At 32.6% G+C, this 19,224-nt stretch overlaps 1 protein-coding gene across 3 annotated transcripts in view; it reads right to left on the bottom strand.

The window, feature by feature from the left end:
* Positions 1 to 18,763, bottom strand: part of Dnaaf5 (Dynein axonemal assembly factor 5) — a 32,526-nt gene extending 13,763 nt beyond the window's left edge. For all 3 annotated transcript variants that reach the window (XM_075375163.1, XM_075375165.1, XM_075375164.1), the window contains exons 1-6: positions 17,887 to 18,763; positions 15,651 to 15,834; positions 13,278 to 13,423; positions 10,008 to 10,240; positions 7,022 to 7,231; positions 740 to 893 (exon numbers count right to left, since the gene is read on the bottom strand). In XM_075375163.1, the coding sequence (XP_075231278.1) occupies positions 740 to 893; positions 7,022 to 7,231; positions 10,008 to 10,240; positions 13,278 to 13,423; positions 15,651 to 15,834; positions 17,887 to 18,499 (1,540 nt within the window). In that variant the 5' untranslated portion in view covers positions 18,500 to 18,763. The remainder of the gene's footprint in view (positions 1 to 739; positions 894 to 7,021; positions 7,232 to 10,007; positions 10,241 to 13,277; positions 13,424 to 15,650; positions 15,835 to 17,886) is intronic.
* Positions 18,764 to 19,224: the final 461 nt, after the last annotated feature.

Here is a 19,224-nt window from a genome sequence, read left to right as displayed (position 1 = left end):
ATCTGGGAGATATGAAACGCGAAGATATGCCAAAAGTTTCTGGAAGTCAAATCATGGTACTCATTGCAATAGGTAGCTTTCTTATGAAATCTACCTAAAACTGAATATCAGGAATTTTAATTCACAGTGTCAATTTTGAAAAATATATTGTCTTACTAGTTTTATGTTAATGTTCACATAAAAATTGCCAAAATTCTATTAACAAAAAAATCATTATATTTTCTGTTTATTTAGATGTTAAATACTACATAACAGCTTTGATAGTTTTTTATCCCTTCTCCATTCAATGCTATTGAGATTGAACAATTGATATTGTCACTGATACTGACATCTGTTTAACAATGGATGTCAAGTTATTTGCCTAAATAGTTTTAAAATAAGATCTGCCAAGACATTTTCTCTGGTAAACCTATAAATTAACCTAATAAAAATCTAAGATTTAACAAATACAAATCTTCTCTAAAAATTCATAATTTCTGAATGTGGATGAGCATGTGTTCTTATAGTATATTTCAACTAATATCAAAATGTTTTTTTATAATAAATACATCATAGAATTCACATTTCAATATCACACAAAATAAATAAGTAAAATAAACAAATCATGTTAAGATGTTCATAAATAATACTAAAAACTTTGGAAGAGAAAAATTAACAACTAAATTTGTTTTATCAGTATTAATATATCCTTTCAAATATCACTAAACAAATTCTCTTACTAAAGAACTTGATATATTACCTTTTGCATCTTTTTTTATATCTTCATTCCCTGTGATGCCTTGTATATAGACAAGAACATTAAATAACTGCTGTAAAACAGTGTTGCACCATTCTTTAGGACAATTTCTTAAAAGTCCTGATATAAGATTTAATAACTGCTCCTGTTCTTTAACCTGAAAATATAACAATACCCTTTTTAACTAGTAACATTAAACAAATTTAAAATCAAATTTTGTCATACTGGTATTGAAATTCAATGACATAAATATTTTTTTATCATATAAAAACACACATATAATTTAACCTGGAAATACCCCACCCTACTGGCAGGAAATACCAATTAGACCATGTAGCAATGGACAAAAGCTATCCTAGAGAAATCTATAATGTAAAAGTATTAAAAGGGAGTTGACATACGACTCAAATTTAAAAAATAAAACTAACCAAAAAGGAAGTCTAAAAGCAATAATAAATCCCAAGACAAAAGAAAATACGCCCACAAAAATAATAATCACACATCAAAAGTATCAACTAAAACCATACTGAATAGACTAGAAGTATTGACCAGTAAACTCAACAGATCAATGAAGAAATTGTTCCTCCAAATACAAAGAAAAATACATCAGTGGTGGAACAAAGAATGTGATGATATCCTAGAAAAACACCCCCAGTCTGACTAAACCATCAAAACAGGAAGACCAGAGAATCCTATAAAAACCTTCAAGAGGAAAGAAAAAACGCAGCGAAAAACAAAAGGAGAGTCAAATGCGAGCATCAAAAATCTATCCTAGATACTATTGAAGAAGAATTTAACAAAAATAACACTAAAGGCTTTTATAAAACTTTTAAATTTCACCTCTCTAAATATTCCTCTCCAATCCTAATGCTTAAAAATAAGGAACGGAAATTGGCACACAATAATTCAAAGAACACAGAAATATTAGCAGACTACTTTTAAAATTAAAACTGTGAAGAATCCCAAAACCTCTTAAATTTCTACCTTCAAACAAAAAATAAAACATATTTGGAAAATACTGTCCCTCCAACATAAAAGAAGTAAGATCCCAAATAAAAGAAGCAAGTTCCAAAAGAAGTAAGAAGTAAGGTTCCCAAGAAAAAAGCAGTTTCCTTAAAGCAGGTTTCCTTAAAAATTACAAAGCTGCAGGAGAAAATCAATTAACAGCGGAACTGTGAAAAAATGCTAATGATCAAACAACTGAAAATCTCCATAAACATTTAAAAGAAATTTGGAAATACAGAGGAACTGCTCAAGAACTGGCCTGAACCAACCCTCTGCACAAGAAAATAAACAAGACAGATCCCAACAATTACACAGGAATCTCGATGTAACCTACAAGACAGGCGCTAATGCCAAGTTTTCCGCCTGGGGTTCACCACTCACTGACCCCAGAGGTGCTGTATGTTGAAGCCACGTACCCCTACTAACGAGGCAGAACAACCACCGACTTTCTTTTTCGAACTGCGGGAAAGTTACATCGCCATCACCTTGGTGACTGTGATCTGCTTAGGTGTACAAGTAGTTAGACTGTCTGGCTTGAGGCCAATATGAGTGATCATAGGCTTATAACCTATGAAATTGCTTACGGTGGCAGTCCAAGAGTTCCAGACTCGGGTTGCTAACACCTAAGGGGCATGGATCAGTACAGGCTGCAATGTAAGTGTGCAGCAGACTTACAGGGATTGGATTGGCACATGGAGCACAGGGAGGAAGTGGAATTGATGGATGAACAACTCGGCTGGGCCATCAAGACTGGTTGCGATAAGAGTCCTACAGCGCCCTCGGCCAATGGTTGGACCTTTGGTAGTAACCATTCCGCTGATCTGCGAGTGTCTGGCTGGAGCCATCATGACCTCTGCTTCTGAGGAGCCATCTGTTAACTGCAGGCAAAGACCTGGGAAAAAGTGGTGATCCTCTGACCTTAGCATGCTGCGTGCAAGAGTTAGGTCCGCTAGGAGAAGATAGCAGCATCGCCCCCTAACAGGGATTATCATTGACGACATGTGCGCTGAGAGTCTGCGGATCTACCAGCACGTCCATAGTGAGTATGTTCATGCCATTGAGGAAGCCAAACTCAAGTTTTGGTAAGACTCCGTGCGCGAGTTGCAGTGCAACCCCTGGCAGTTCACAAAGTCATGTTACCGTCCAAAGCTATTGCACGTGCTCTCCAGTGTTTGATGCAGGTTTGGTGGTTGGAACCACACTTTAACATCTGTGGCGAATTACCAGGTGTTCCTGGATAATCTGTTTCCAGATGATCCGAAGAGTGAAGTAGAAGTCAGCGTTAGAGTGGGTGAGACACCATTCCCTGGTGTTCAGGGTGTGGAACCCATAGATATAGACAGAGTGGTTTCTCAAATGGCACTGAGAAAGGCACCAGTAATTGACCAACTTCACCTGGATATTTTCTACCATCTGCTGTCTGTCATAAGAGAGCTGCCTGGCAGGCTGTTCTTAGGATGCCTAAGCTGGGGTTGCTTTGCAAATTGTTGGAAGGTGGCTTTGCTGAGCGTGCTCTTAAAATCAGGAAAAGGTCCAAGTGAGGTCGGCAGTTATCGAACCATCAGCCTCTTGTAAGTAATTGGCAAATTGCTTGAATTGGCTGCTTGTGGAACAGCTCTGGGAAAACATCAATATGAGCTCTCTTCTAAATCGAGACCAATATGATTTCATGGAAGGGATTGGCACCAAGGATTGCATCTTAAATGCTCTTGCTGAGGTGGAAAGCACCGACTGTAAATATGTTTTGACAATTTTTATTGACATAGAGACAGGCATTTCCTTCCTTGTGTTGGAGTACTGTCCTCTATGAGTTGGAACGCCGCAATTTTCCCGTAGCCCTGCAGGCCATAGTACATGATTACTTGGCTGATCGCACAGCTCTGTTTAAGGACGTGCACATAGTTGCGAAAAAATCTGTTACCAGGGGAAGCCTGCAGGGTTCTGTTCTCAGCCCCTGGCTGAAGAGCCTGGTATTCAACGGATTTCTGGGACTGACATTCTCAGAAGGGAAATGGCCCAGGCTTTCACCGATGACTGTCTCCTGTTAGTTCATGGTAATTCACGACTGCAGCAGAAGATCGAGCATAAACGGCTTTGTCAACCACAGAGGGCTAGATGGACATTCAAAATTTAAAGATTTCTGTGCCCAAAATGAAGTTCATGCTTCTCAAGGATACAGACAAATTATCATATACTCGTAACCCCCATAATAAGTATAAAGGCTGTGTAATCAGCCAAGTTTGAATTCATAAGTACCAAGGTGTTTTGTTTGATGAGAAGTTGTAGTTTAGCATCACATTAAACAAGTAGTGGTGGATGCCATCTCTGTGATGCACAAGCTTAGGAGGATTGCTTGAAAGGATTACGGGCTGTCAGGTCGTCATTTGTACATGGTGTACCAAGGTGTTTTCAAAAGCATAACCTCTTTTGCGGCATCCATTTGGGCACACAGATTGCAAAGAAAACGAGCACTTATTCAAAATTTAAGGAGTACCCAGCACAGAACCTTAATTGTACGCACTAGTATTTTTAAAACAACCTCCTATGAGGCTACCACTGTATTAGGAAAGGCTCTCCCAATTGATTTAGTGGTGAAAGTTTGGGCCACCATGTGGAGATTGTGAAGAGACAGGGAGGCCGAGATATTTGGGATGTGGTTTTGAGCCGAGCCTGTACCGGAGCAGAACAGTGATCTCAATGCACCAATTCTAAATTTTTAATAGTTGCCCATCTCCTGCCTGTGGAGGAGGCTTTACAGCCTCACGATGGAAGCATGGCAGCAAGAATGGCACACATACCCCGACTAAGGGAAGGTCTTTGTATAGATATATACTGGATCTGGGGGATGGTATGCCCCTCCTTCGTTTTTAAGGGCAACGGGAGCCTGAGTGCTCTCCAACCATGTATAATAAAACCAATATTTGTTTCAGTTCCACCTGGCAGATAATAAGCTGTGCGTCTGCGAGGAGGTCCAATCGAACAAACACATGATGTTCGATTGCCTAGCTCTTGAGGAGGCCAGAACTCAGGCCGCCCTGGAACATAGAGGTCAAGGGGAAAATCGACCACTCACAAGCAACGAGTCAAAATGGCGAGAGCCCATTCTCAGACCATGTGGGAGTTCCTTGATGCGGTTGCTTTGTTCAACCGACATCAGTAGTTCACCTAAGGGAAAAGACTCCTACCACGCTACTGTAGGAAGCTAACTGAGAAATATGGCTGGCTACCAGTCAAATTAAGGCTCCAAGTGCTTTAATGGACAGGTACTTGCTGGCATGCAGCGGCCTAGGCATGGTAGTGAATTGCTGTCTTTGACGAGATTAATTTAATTATCGATAGTCATATATGTTTCAGTAGTTGCACCTACCCATTTTAGTTATATATAACAAATGGGCAGTGGGACATTCAAGCAAATGGTGTATGTCACCACGCTTATTCCGCTCATGCTTTTAGGTTAGCTCTAGGAGCTAGTTAGGACACTGGTCGCTAAACTCCCTTTCAAGGCTCAGTAGCCATTTGTGGCACAGACATTCGGTCGTATGCTTTAGGCGACCAAAAGGGATGGTGGCAGGAGAAATGCCAAGCAAACCAAAACATATAACCTACATGATATTATCTAACATTCTTTTGTGTAGAATCCAAGGCCAACCAAACACGAAATTGTATGATGTTCATAGCATCACATTCCAAAAAAAAAATATTAACAGTAACATTAAAATACTCTCAGACTGAGTAGTATTACCAAGGAAGAGGGAGTTAAACAAAGGTGCTGCCTATTAACATCTTATATGTTTAATGTCTTTTAAGGATCTGATCAAAAATGCATTGAAGAAGAGTCAATGTAATAGTTAAGAGAATAAATTATATAAGGTTCCCAGATGACACGGTTTTATTTTATAAAATAAAGCACAGTATATTCAAAATTAGAAGAACATTTAACAGAAAGAAACAATTTCTATATAGTAAGTTAGAGTTGAAAAAGTACCCTGTGAAATGTTATCTTCAAAATATACTTCTGTATGGATGTGAAATATTGATATAAAAAAAGAAAAAAAAAGTAGGAGATTTTTGAAATTTGGAGATTGAAGACAAACGATTATATGGATAAACAAACTGAAAGATAAAGAAGTAATGAGAACAGTTAGTGCAAGTTGAAGATTAAGCAGAACAATTCAGAATCACAAAGCAAACAGGCCAAGACATGTGATGAAAGGAAAATAATTTAATAGAACAGTCCTAGAAGAATCAGGAGAAGGAAAAAAGAAGAGAGGCCAGAAAAAAATAAAAATTGCAAAAGGAAATGTGGCTCTCTTAAAAATTTAGCTTGGAAGAGGAGAATGAAGATAGATATGATAAAGGGAACTTGCCTCAGGGTAGATAACCTGATGGTGATGATGATGATGATAACAACATGAAAAAAAAAGCAAATAGTACAAGTAATAAAAAATTATACAAGTAAATGTGATAAACTAGTAAATTTAGGATTGGACACACAGATGCAAAGGTCAACTAAATGATAAGTGGTATAAAGAACAAAATGATAAAAAATGACAAATGTAGTAAAACAACTGATTTACAACACTACTGTGAGAAATTTGTTTTTATAGACATCTGGATTTCATTCCATGAAGACCAGATGCTATGATCTGCTGAATGTATAAACTGCTTAGATCTATTTATATTTTACTACCTTTCAGAGAAGTTAAAGAACAAAAAAAAAAGCACAGTAGCATCTGGATTCTAAGTACATGTTTTTATTTTGTCAATTTCTTAATAACAGATTATTGATTTTATCAAATTAATTAAAAAATAAAACTGAATTTAAACAATTTAATCCTTTTATAGTAAATAGGATCACTAAGTTGAGTGCTACAATACATGTACATTCTGTTATTTCTTTATCTGTATTTTATTATTAATTTCACATAAATATGCAATTTATTTATTACTTTTAAAAGTTATTTGACCATAAATAAGGTTAAGATAATTTTGAAATTTAGAATGCTTTTGTGAATAGTGCAATTAATTATATTCAGTTGATTCATACAAGTATTATAATACAAAAAGTCTTAGGTTCTTTTCAAGCTGTTATACCAGCTCAAAGAATATTTACTGAAAGTAACACTACAAATACATAATAGCTCAGCAACTTGGTCGGTCACCTGCTCATTCATTCTAGTAATAAAGAAGATCAAAATTGAATGCCTACCTCTAAAGCAGATGGACACAAAATCTATTAACCACCATCAATTATAAAATATAAATACACTGATACTTTACCTTATTAGTATAACATATCTCTCCTCTATCAATTATGTTTGCAATTTCTTTAATTTTAGGTGTAGTAGTTCCTTTTGGTGAATATTTTATTGCACATGCTAGAACTCCTAAATTTCCATAGTTTGCACCATCTTCTATAGCAGGCAAAATCTGTCCACAATATACTTCAGGAAGCACAAAATAACCAATTAATTCTGCAGATTTTTGTATCTGTAATAAAATAAATACATCAGAAAAAATTAATAAGTAATAAAAAACAATCACTGAATAAACTGTATTATTCTAATATACATAAAAAATGGTTTTATTAAATACATATTAAAACAGTTTATATTTATATAAATGTGACAATTTTATTTATAAGTTTTTACTAATATTTTTTTTATGCCATTAGGTTTTTGCTGATTTTTCAGAATGTTTAAAATCTAAAAATTCAACAAACCCCTTTTTTTAATAAAATTAAAACTTTTTTGTTAAATATATTTTTTCATCTTAAAAATATTTAGTCACTTAAAAAAATGATAATAATATTATTAGATGTTAAATAACTAATTAATAGAAAAAATAATAATAAAATTTTATTAACATTAAAAAACCTGAAAATAAACATCACATAAAATTCCTACATATTTGTATATTTTTTGAATATCATACCTGCTTGTAAGAATGAAGTTATCATATAATGGTGATTCCAAAACTGATTTATCATTGGCTTGTAATGCATGAGTGAATGAAATTTAAATGGTAATTTTGCTATTCTATGCAGCAAGCAGTTCCAGGCTGGATGGCAGCATGGGGGGGTTAATGTTCGGTGTGTTAGAAAGGGTGAACCAGCTTGTTTAGCTCCTCTGCTCTGTTCTGTGGTCAGTACAGCCATGAATGAGCAAGAGGTTCTGTTTTCTGTTGCAGAATGTATAATCATAAAGTTTTTAACTAATGAAGGCGTTACACCCACAAAATTTTTAACTTAATTTAAAGGTACAGATTGGGGACGCTACACTGTCCAGAACTGAGTGAATGGGCCAGACAATTTAAGGATGGGCAAGAAAATGAAGGTCATGATCAACACCCAAGGTCAAGTCTCACAGTTGACAACATACATGCTGTTCAAGCTTATGGAAGGTGATAACCGGTTCACTGTTGAAGAAATCGCATCAAAAGTGGGTATCAACTATGGGAGTGTGCAATCCATTACCACTGATCATCTTGGCTTTAGAAAGATTAGTGCTTGATGGGTTCCAAGGTTGTTGACCGAAAATCAAAAACAGGTCAGGTTGGAAATTTGTGAGAGACTTCTGAATTGTTTTCAGCAAGGAGGATTTTTTTTAGGCACATCATCACATGTGATGAGACACGGGTCCATCGTTAAACTCCGCAATCAAAAATGGCGAGTAAGGAGTGGCAAAGCAAGGATGAGGACTATCCCCAGTAAAGGCCAAAACCCATCTGTCAGCCGGAAAAGTTCTTACAATGATGAGAGTTTTACTCATTGATTTTCTCCACAATCAATGAACAGTGAATGCGGCTTACTACTGCCAGCTGCTACAGCCAACAAAAGCTACCTATCGAAACAAAAGGTGGGGTATGCCTACCAGAGATGTCATCCTCCTCCATGACAACACCAGACCACCACCACGGTTTTGACAAGAGATAATTTGAAAAAAACACACTGGGAGACCCTCAACCATTCTCCCTACAGTTCAGATTTGTCCCCCTGTGACTATTTTTTGATTGCTCCCTTGAAAGAATTGCTTGGAAGGGAATGATTCAAAAACAATGAAAACATCGAGGAGCGCGTGCACAATTGGTTGACAATTCGTCCTCAAACTTTTTATGAACAAAGAATATTCAAGCTTCCAAATTGTTGGCAAAAGTCTGAAGATCGTGCAGAAGATGATATAGAAAAATGATGAAGGAATGAATTGCGTATATTATTAATCAATAAATTTATAAAAAGAAATTATTTATATTTGATTCACCCTCATATCATAGTATAAATCTGTCATAAAATCTGTTGATGAAACTGTCATTATTACCCCTAACAACTGTGAAATGGATGGTGTGATTAGGTTTTTTCCAGTAGAGCACAGAGCATAAAGAGATCTACCAATGACTGCAGTATGTTTAAGGTAAGTAATAATGCATTATATTTAACAGAGGGAATGAATGGATACTCATAAATGAATGAATAAACGTTTATAGCTATAAAAGTTCAAGCAAAACATTAGAGTTCGACTATTTATGAACCACATGAGAACTTGATTATGGATGATGAAACCCAGTAACATTAAAAGTTAAGAGTGAATGCTGAAAAATCTTTGGAAATAATAAAAAATAAACAGTTTGGAATACTCACAAAGGGTATTTTTCTACCACAAATTACAAAAAGGTTACTTGAGCAATTTAAGTGGAAGATTTATCATCCTTTACAGTCCAGATATGGCAACAAATGGCTACCATACCATCTCTTCACTGTGATTAACTAACTAGTCTAGTAGTTACTCATCATAAAACTAGACTTAGGTCTAGTTAGTTGTTTTGAAAGCAATGAAGAGCTCATTTTATGGAGGTTAATAACTGTCTGGATACCTGGGTAATGGAGTTCTTCAATTAACATCTACAAAAGCTGGTATCACAGTACAACAGATAAATAAATGGGAAATAAATTTGTTTTCTCCTCTATAACATCCTCTACATTAATTGTTATAATTGGTCAAACTGTTAATATTTACTTAATGAATGCATAGTTTATGCTTAAATGTTTTTAGCTGACTGCTCAAAAAAAGGTCGCCAGAGCATCATAATGTCATATAGTGTAAAACACAAATTTTTTTTAAGAAAAGAAATCAATTCATCCTTGTAATAAATGAACAAACATTTATTTCTAAATATATAGTTTGTGGTTTGTCAGAACTACATAAACTTATATTTAATGCAAATTTTTCTATTAAAGGAAAATACAAAAATAAAAATAAAAAATAATTACATTTTCAACAACTCGTTTATCTTCATCACAAAAAGCTTTGTACATAGCTGGTAGTATCTTAGATATATGCTGAGTAATTTTCTGTTCAGCATGTTGAATAGTTGTACATAATAATTGCGCTGATTTAACTTTAATATCAACTTTCCAATCGGTCAATTCATTAACAATAGCAGGTAGATATTTGGACATCTCACGTTGAACTAATTCACGACAGCCAATATTTGGACGTCTAACTGTTAACAAGAAAAAGAAGACAGATTAGATAGAAGATAGATAGATTACATCTTATTTTCTAAATTATATTAACAACAATCTGAAAATTATTACAGCCTATATAATAGTCGATATCACATATCAGGCACGAAACAAAATGACATGAGTATTAGCATAACCTAAAAAATTCTTCTATAGTAACAGAAATGGAGTTATGGAGTATCAGAAAGACAAAAAATATAGGATGTTAATTGAAGATGGCTTTAAAGAATATAGTATGGCTTTAAAGAAAAGTGGAACTATATGAGAGTAGAACCCGTGTTAGGAATGAATAAACAAGTTTTTCAGAAAATTTTTTTTTTAGCATAATCTCCTTTAGGAGGATACACTTTTCCCAATGTTATTGCTGTTTTTTAAATCCTCTAAAAAATATAATTTGTCAAACTCTCCAAAAGGGTTCTGTATCAAGATGACCTCTTCGTTTGAGACAATTTTTTTTCCTGTAAGCTAAATTGTCATGTTTGGGAACAAAAATAATTTGCAGAGAGCCAGGTTGGGCAAGTACAGTTGATGTGGCAGCAGCAATTCATAGTGCAATTCATGCAATTTGGCAGTGATGATTTCGGATGAGTGAGCTGGTGCGTTGTCATGATGAAACAGCACTTGTTTCTGTTTGAACTTATGATTGAATTGGTCCAATAAGTTACTGTAGTACTGCCCCATGATTGTGCTTCCTTTTTGCAGACAGTTTATGAGGATTATTCCCTTTGCATCCCAAAAAATCGTAGCCATGATCTTTCCAGTTGACGGGACCGTCTGCTTTCTTTGGAGCAGATCAGCCTGGAAAAACCCATTGTTTTGATTGCCATTTGGTCTCTGGGGTACAGTAATGGATCCAGGTTTTATCAATGGTGACAACTCGATATAAAAACTCCAGCGGATTTCGCTTAAAGAGCTCCCAAAACTGCTTCAAAGTTGACAGCTGTATCCACTTGTCCGAAATGAGCAATTGCATCAACCATCAGTGTGAAAGCTTTCTCATCTTAACTTATCATGTAAAATGTTTATTGCTGTTTTGTATGACACACCTACTACCTCTACTACTTCACGCACTTTCATTCAGCGATCAGCAAGAATCACATTATGGACCTTTTCAACAATTTCCTCAGTAACTACATCTGCTGGACGCTCATCAAAAACAGACAAATGGCCCCATTTGAATTCATTAAATATCTCAGAGCTGTCAAAGATGGTGAAGAGGCCCTGTGTACAGAATCCAACTTCACTTTTATTTCTTTGCAAATATTCCCATCCAAAAATAAAAAGCAAATTATGAATTGATATTGTTATTTTTCAACTATATCAAAAACACCAAAATGCATCATTTGATAGATGGTAGTATACTGTAGTAATGCCAACTTCCCTCAGCAATGCCATCTGTCTTCAAACATGGGTACTTATTGATCTGTCCTTGAATAAGTTAACAGGATATAAAATATAAAATAAAAATTTGTAGATAAAAAAAATTTGCTAATTCTCATTTTCAGAGTTAAAGACACTAAAAATCTTTTTATTTCTTTGTTGCTTCCCTGTATTGTTATGAACAATGTGCCTGCCAAATTTCAAATCACCATGGCATCAGGGAAGTGCTCTTTTTTATAATGGGTAAAGATAGAGAAAATGGCAATTTTTATTAAATATGAGGAGGCAGCTGAAAAAATAATACCAAATAGAAAGGCTGGCAAATAGAAAGAGATGCATGATAAGGATTTCCAAGGACTACATCAAAAGCCGGGTGATTTGGCTGTCCTTTACGATGGGTAAAATAAAATGCTAAAACCTGGTCCCATCTCTTCTACAGTGATGGCTTACTGCAGTCAACAAGGGTGCTTACAACAGGGCAACCTGTAGCAAGCCGAAGGAAAGCATAATGTACATCATCCAGCATTTTAAGCATGGTATTGCACACTGAAGAGTAGGCAACACAACCATAATCTAAATGGGAATGAACAAGGAATAAAAAATGTAAAAAAATGAATGTCATCAAGGTCCTTCTGTAAATTCAGATCTGAAAATTACAGGGTTCTAAATCCAGCAGGTATGAATTAAGGGTGTGCAGTGAGTTCAAATTTCAACTTCACAAGACCTTTGGTAGAAGCATTCTTTCTATATGGTTGAACATTATCATGTTGTAGGATTATTGCCTTAGTTGTCAGGTGATATAAGTCACTTTGAATCATCTATCCATTTTTTTTTTGTTTCTCATTGTTCAGACTCAGTTTCAGTGCATGTTATTAAAAATTTATTTAAGGACTTTAAAATTCTTTCTATCCTCCTGTTAGCTGCATTCAGCTCTGTACACTTCACACAGCTCCTTTTGGATGCACTCGGCTCCTGACGATTCAGCATAACATTTCATATATGATTCAATCATACTTACAAAATATATATATATATATATATATATTCAGATAAAAATAATTGAATATAAATTACAAAGGCTTATTTATTCATGAACCAGCACTACTAATGGATTAGAATAATTATATCTAATCAAGTTACTACATCAAGACGGTGATTATCCTACATTCATTGATCATAGAAACAGGTCAACAACTGCAAGCGAGGTTTAATCTCAGTAGCTACTGGTAGTAGAACTTTTATAGTATTTTATTCTATTCAGTGTAGTTTAATCAACAGTATCACTCTAGTTTTCACTTTTTTGGCTGTTAAAACACCGTTGCATTTTGTTTTAAGATAACAAGCATAATTGACTTTGGCAGTGGCTAGTAAAAAAGAACATATAATTGGAATTCAATGAGAATATGGCAGATTAGTAATGGGGGAATGTAGCATGGGACAATGTGCAACAGTCCAGTATTTTTAACTCTTTTTATGAACAACTGTATGTTAAAGTTAAGCTGTCCCTTGTATGTAAATTTTCTTTATCTTCAATAAAAAAAGATTATAAATTATAAAGAGATGTACGTTCTTTTTATTTTTAATTATAATTAAGAACACTGTAAAGAAAGTTGTATAACTATTTATTTTTACTACCTCCATTTGGATACCAAGAAACCTCCTCAGGCAGAAAATCTAGTTTATCTTTAATATCATTCTCATTCTCTGTAACCCACTGTGATCCAGCAATTTCCCATAGTTTCCATGCTTCTTCTGCTTGGGAATGAATTTCATCACACAAACTTAACAAAAAAAAAAGTATCTATTACTATAGTAGACATGTCACCTTATTTATGCTCTGTTAATGAAACTAAATACATTCACCACAAGATAAATGACAACATTACTGTTAAAACAATATGAAGTTACTGAAATAAAATTTGAATTTTATTGAAATTAAAGATAATAGTGGTAATGAATTTTTCATAGAGGCACTTATAAACTGAATATTTAATATCAGTTTGCACTATTAGCTTGCTGATAATGTACACTGCCACAGCTAGCAATGCAGAGAGTCTGAAATCAATTCCAAGTTGAATTAAAAAGTAAACATTTTATAATTTTATCATAATTCATAATTAGAAGTATAATTAAATTCAAATTCAAAAATAAATAAAAATTTTAAATTCTAATTATAAACAATCACAGTAGAGTAATGCAATGTATAACAATATTATTGTGAACAAACAATAATAATTATCATTTTGTTGAATTAATTATGTCCATTTGCTTATATTAACTGTTCAATCATATTTATCTGCAGGGATTCCCTGCTTAAACAAAAAATACTATATATCTGCATACATTTCTTTATGATATTAAATTAAAAAAATAATAATAATAATTTTATTAAATAATTATAATAATAATAATATTTAATATGATTTAATAATTTTATTTTATATTAATTAACAAATCAAAACATAACCAAAACATTGTGGTACCATGTAATGCACAGGCCTAAGCAGAATTTACCAACTCAAATATATAAAATATGTATGTTATAATTAAAGGTTAATGCTAGTTCTATGATCCATGATCCCAGTAAAAATAAACAATATAGAATGTGACATAGTAGACAGCCATGTGAAGATGAACATGAACAAGTTGCCTTGATATAATCAAAATATTCTGGCTGTATATAAACAGCTACATGGGGCTATGTAAATGAACTTCAAGCTACATGCATCTCAGCAAGTTGATTTGAATTACATTAACATGGTGTTTGGCAAAAATAAATAAAATGTAAAAATACAAATATCTCCTGCCCTCACCTACTGTAAAAGTGATAAACATAGAAAAAGTAGCACGAGATTAATCTACAATTAAAATGTAGATATAAAAATTAACAATTTACTAATAAATATTATAAAGCTAGCAAGGAATTACTCTGACCACCAAGAGCTTCATCCTTTACAGACTACTTCTTAGAAGCTAAATTAAGTGAAACATTAAAGTACCAAAGTGTGGAAATAAAGAATAATGTAAAAAAATTATTCTACGCTTTGAGTTAAGCATCTGTGTTGATAATCGTAACTCCCAACCCTCCCAGTCAACTGTAAATGGCATCAATGTGACCCATATTCAGATGTTGAATAAAATTTCATAAAAATCAGTTAATCCTGTCTGAAAATATCGAGCAAAACAATAACTGACAAAAAAATTAGACTTATCCCTCAACTTTGAATGAAATCCCCAAATGTATAACCAGTGTCACTAATGACCAGAAACAACAAAAGAGAAAAAAGGGGATTTTGTACTACCACTTTATAAGTTTGAATCAAACCATACACTTCAAAAAGTTAGCTACTTCAAGGGTATTTATTATTTGAAAGCATTTACCTGCAATTAATTAAATTTTACAGATATGGGAATATTAATGTCCATAACTCCCTGCCCCCTTGATTAGTTATGGCAAAAATTAAATGTCATTAACCTATTAACAGAAGCATATTCTGAACAGAAGTCATATGGAAATTTCAGTCCTGCCAGTCTAGAGATACCAAGCAAAAAACAAGCCAACATGCATAAAATTTAATTCTGGAAGGATGTATGCATGTACACCCAGAATTTTTCAATGCTAAAATTGTATTTTTTGGATAGAAGCCATGAAACATAAAATCTTCACTCTGACATAAAAAATTTGACCCAATTAGTACACACTTTGCCTTACATAAAATACATACATGCAGAAAAATAAACAGATAATTGTAAATTCTACTCAGATTTTATTTTATTCGATTTTTGCTAAAATGACATCCAAGAGAGAAAACCCTTTTTTATGAAAAAATATACTTTTCTAAGCTAAATAATATTTTTAAGGATTACATAATTTTAAGTTTTCATTAAGCCTCTCCATCATATTTCATTAAAAAAGGAAGAAAACAAGTGAAGTAAAGGAAGAAGAAGTTTGAAGCTTAAACAGATATAAAAGCAGTTTTATGTTTCTAGATATAAATTTAAATATACCTGGTTAACATTAATGGTATAAGTTTATGCCAATATGAATATCTATCATATAACTTAATTAACCACATTCCAACAACTTCAGCCACTGTCTTACGAACTATTGGATTCTGATCAAACAAACGTTCAGCTAAAGCAGTGGTAACATCAGAGACTGATTTATTATTTCCATTGCATATAATATCACCTAAAAATAAGATAAACAATTAATTATTCATATATTTTTATTACAAAAACAACAAAAGGAGATCATATAAAAATCAATAATAATTTAAATTAACTTTAAAAGGACTATTTTAAATTAAACTTGAAATTTTAAGACAATTTTACATTATGAATAGAATGACTGACTAATAATTAAACAAATAATAATTGTTTTAATCATTTACTTAGAAAATTACAGTTGCTTAAATAAATAACAAGAGTTTTTAAAAATAATTAGATACATGTTTTAATTTTTACACAACGTAAAACAAATTCCTAGTCTGAATGGGTTTAGCCCAGAACCTTCTAAATGAATGGCAAAACCTTCCCTCAAGGTTTTCCCACTAGTGCCACAGATCCCAATTAAACATTTTTTTTGCATGAAAAAAATTGTTTATTTTCATACATTACAGAGTTAAAAAAGTAATGAAAAATGTTTTGTCCATGAAGGTCAGTATTAAATTTTAAATAAAATAAATTTTACTCACCACACCAATCCATCAAAGAGTGTCTTGAGTAAATGATTAATAATTCAGTTAAATACTTATACATACATCACACATTTCAGGTAAAGATTAAATAAATAGATCTTAAATATCTACCAAATAAAAATCCCATCAATTTTCTTTCTGTTCTGTTTGTTTTGATTGGTACATATTAATACATTAGAAAGTAAATGCATAAGAACGGGTACATATGCTACTCTGTGGATAAAAAAAATCTGATGTGGACACCACATGACTTCCTTGTATACTTATTAAATTATATATACACATTTTTAAAAGTACACAAAATTATTACTGCAGTTAAGAAAGACAAAAACTCCAAAATCCAAACTTTTTGTAATTGTCCCCATATTTGCCTGGATGACTTAAGGGAAACCATGGTAAACCCTAATCAAAGCAGCATCAGAGAATTCATAATTAAATAAATTAATGAATAACCCCTTATTTCCCATGTGTAAAATATGATATAAAAAGAATTACAATATATAAAAATTAGTAAAGTGAATAAAAAAAAGTAATTATAACTGAGCCTTTTTTTTTTTTTTTAGTAAAAACTGTAAACAAAGCGAATAAAACATTAAGTTTTAGTATTTCTGACTGGCTTATAGTAATTACTAAATTCAATTAAATAAACAATAGTAATTAATTAAAATTTAAAGTAATACAGAACGATTTTCAAGGTAGCACAAGATCAGAAAAAATCTGACAACTCAGAGGTGATATAGTCTGTTTAATCAACTGGTTTCAATAAACATCCTGATTAAAAGAAGGTAGTTGGTAACAGCTCAAATTTTATTTATAGATATAATATTTAAAAATTTTATTTTTATCAATGTTTCTTTATTTGGGATAGCAAATTTAATCTAAAACTTATAATTTATATATGAATACTCTAAATTATCAAATATATGAAACCAAATATACAAAAATACTTTTATTTGATCAACAAAAAAGCATCATATCATACTGATCATGTCAAGGATGGTAATATTGTACAAAACATAATCTTTAATAACAAAACAAAATCAATCAACTTTTATATTAAAATAGATAAAAAATCTGTAATATTAACAAAACAATCTTAAATAATTAAAACAATTTATCTTAAAATAAATTTAATTCAGTTTGTTGTTAAAAATGAACAGCTATTAATAATTTTCATACTGAATCATTGTGAGATTAATAACTAAATCAAGTTAACACACACATGATAGTTATGTAAAAGCCTCTGAACTGATATAACAGATCTGCAAATATATGAAACGTCCATTATTGTACTGCTAAAATCTCAGTGACTGCTTTTAAGTTTCCATTATTTTATCATAAATGCTTTAAACAACTTACTACAATATGTATTTTTCTTACAAAATTTTGGTCTTAAGTAAATTGTAGAATTACATCAATAATGAACATGTCTGATCATACAGCTAAATTAAGTTCCTGTTCTTAGAAACATGAACAGTTGCATAAGTATATTATAAAAATTGAAATTTTGGAATACAGTACACTACAAATTGTACAGCACTTACCTAAACTTTTTATTGCAGCTACCCTTATTCTGTAATGTTGGTGATACATAACCAGCAATATGGGTTTAATTAAGGATTCAGACTGCATGTGAAAATGTTGTGGAATTGCTTTACTCAAATCAGCGGCGCACTCGCAACTTTCCTTTTTAACTTTTGGGTATGGATCAATGATAGTTTTCTTTAATATTTCTATATAATCATCAAGGTAGTGCACAAGTATTGAACCATACTTTAAAACTATACGATGAAGAAGTATTACTATCAATAACCTAACTTCTTCAGAAGGCTCTTTGATTTCGATGCCACCCATTCGTTCTCGTAATTCTGGAAAAATAAACCCCAAAATCCCATCATCCATGGGCACTTGTTCTATTACTTGGGTTATTAATGAAACAGCATATTCTCTACAAGATTCAGAATCATCTCGAATGCATCTAATCAAATACTTTTGAACAGTTTTATAATGTTGTAAAATAGTATTTTCATCCGATGAATTGTCAATTAACTCTTTTTTAATAGTTTCCAATGCATTTTTTCTTTGTCTTTTGTTAGTACTTTGAAGAGCATTGCAATGTTTATGCAATAATATTTCCTTAACCTCTACCGAATCCATTTAAAACTCCAAGAGCAAACAACATATCAACAACTGCCTTAACATCGTATCACCTAGGTTACCAAAGAGAACCCATCCTAGCGTTATCAATTAAATCACCTTTCCCTGTTAATATAAATGTACATTGTTCTGTTTCAATAATTGCGATACAATAATCTATTTATTTATCTGCATACAAATAAATTTTAATACATATACGAAAAAAACCGAAACATATACACTGGAGATTTTACCGATTAAAGATCTTTCTTTGTTTGAACTATATCGATAATCAAACTATTCTATTTACTCTCTCACTACTATTTTGTTTTCAGTCGATTATCGATAGATCACTTCCCATTTCGACATGGCTTAAGTTACAATCGCTCACTGATCTCTATATATCTGGATATAGGATCTTTGAATAGAATACAATTACGTGTTCAATATTGAAGCGCTCCAGAATGAGTAGCTCAAAACTAAATAAAACTTATGCTTGCGCGACTACAATCGTAATTGTAGGACGTTTATTTTACGCGTCAGATAATCAAATGAACTGTCATTTTCGCAGCACAAGCAGAAATTTACGAAAAGCTAGAGAAAATTTCAGAATTTTTTTAAAGTAATTAAATATCTGATATATTTACGGAACTAAAAGAAAATATATGAACAATTAAAAGGTTTAAAACGCGGTTTTATCACTACTCTTACATTTACTTCTGCTCATACGCAGTTTTATTTTATTT

Source organism: Lycorma delicatula, chromosome 9 (genome assembly GCF_047948215.1).
Source record: "Lycorma delicatula isolate Av1 chromosome 9, ASM4794821v1, whole genome shotgun sequence".
In the NCBI taxonomy this organism is placed as follows: Eukaryota; Metazoa; Arthropoda; class Insecta; order Hemiptera; family Fulgoridae; genus Lycorma; species Lycorma delicatula.
The sequence above is the reverse complement of the archived record's forward strand: the minus strand, read 5'-3'. Positions and strand labels throughout refer to the sequence as shown.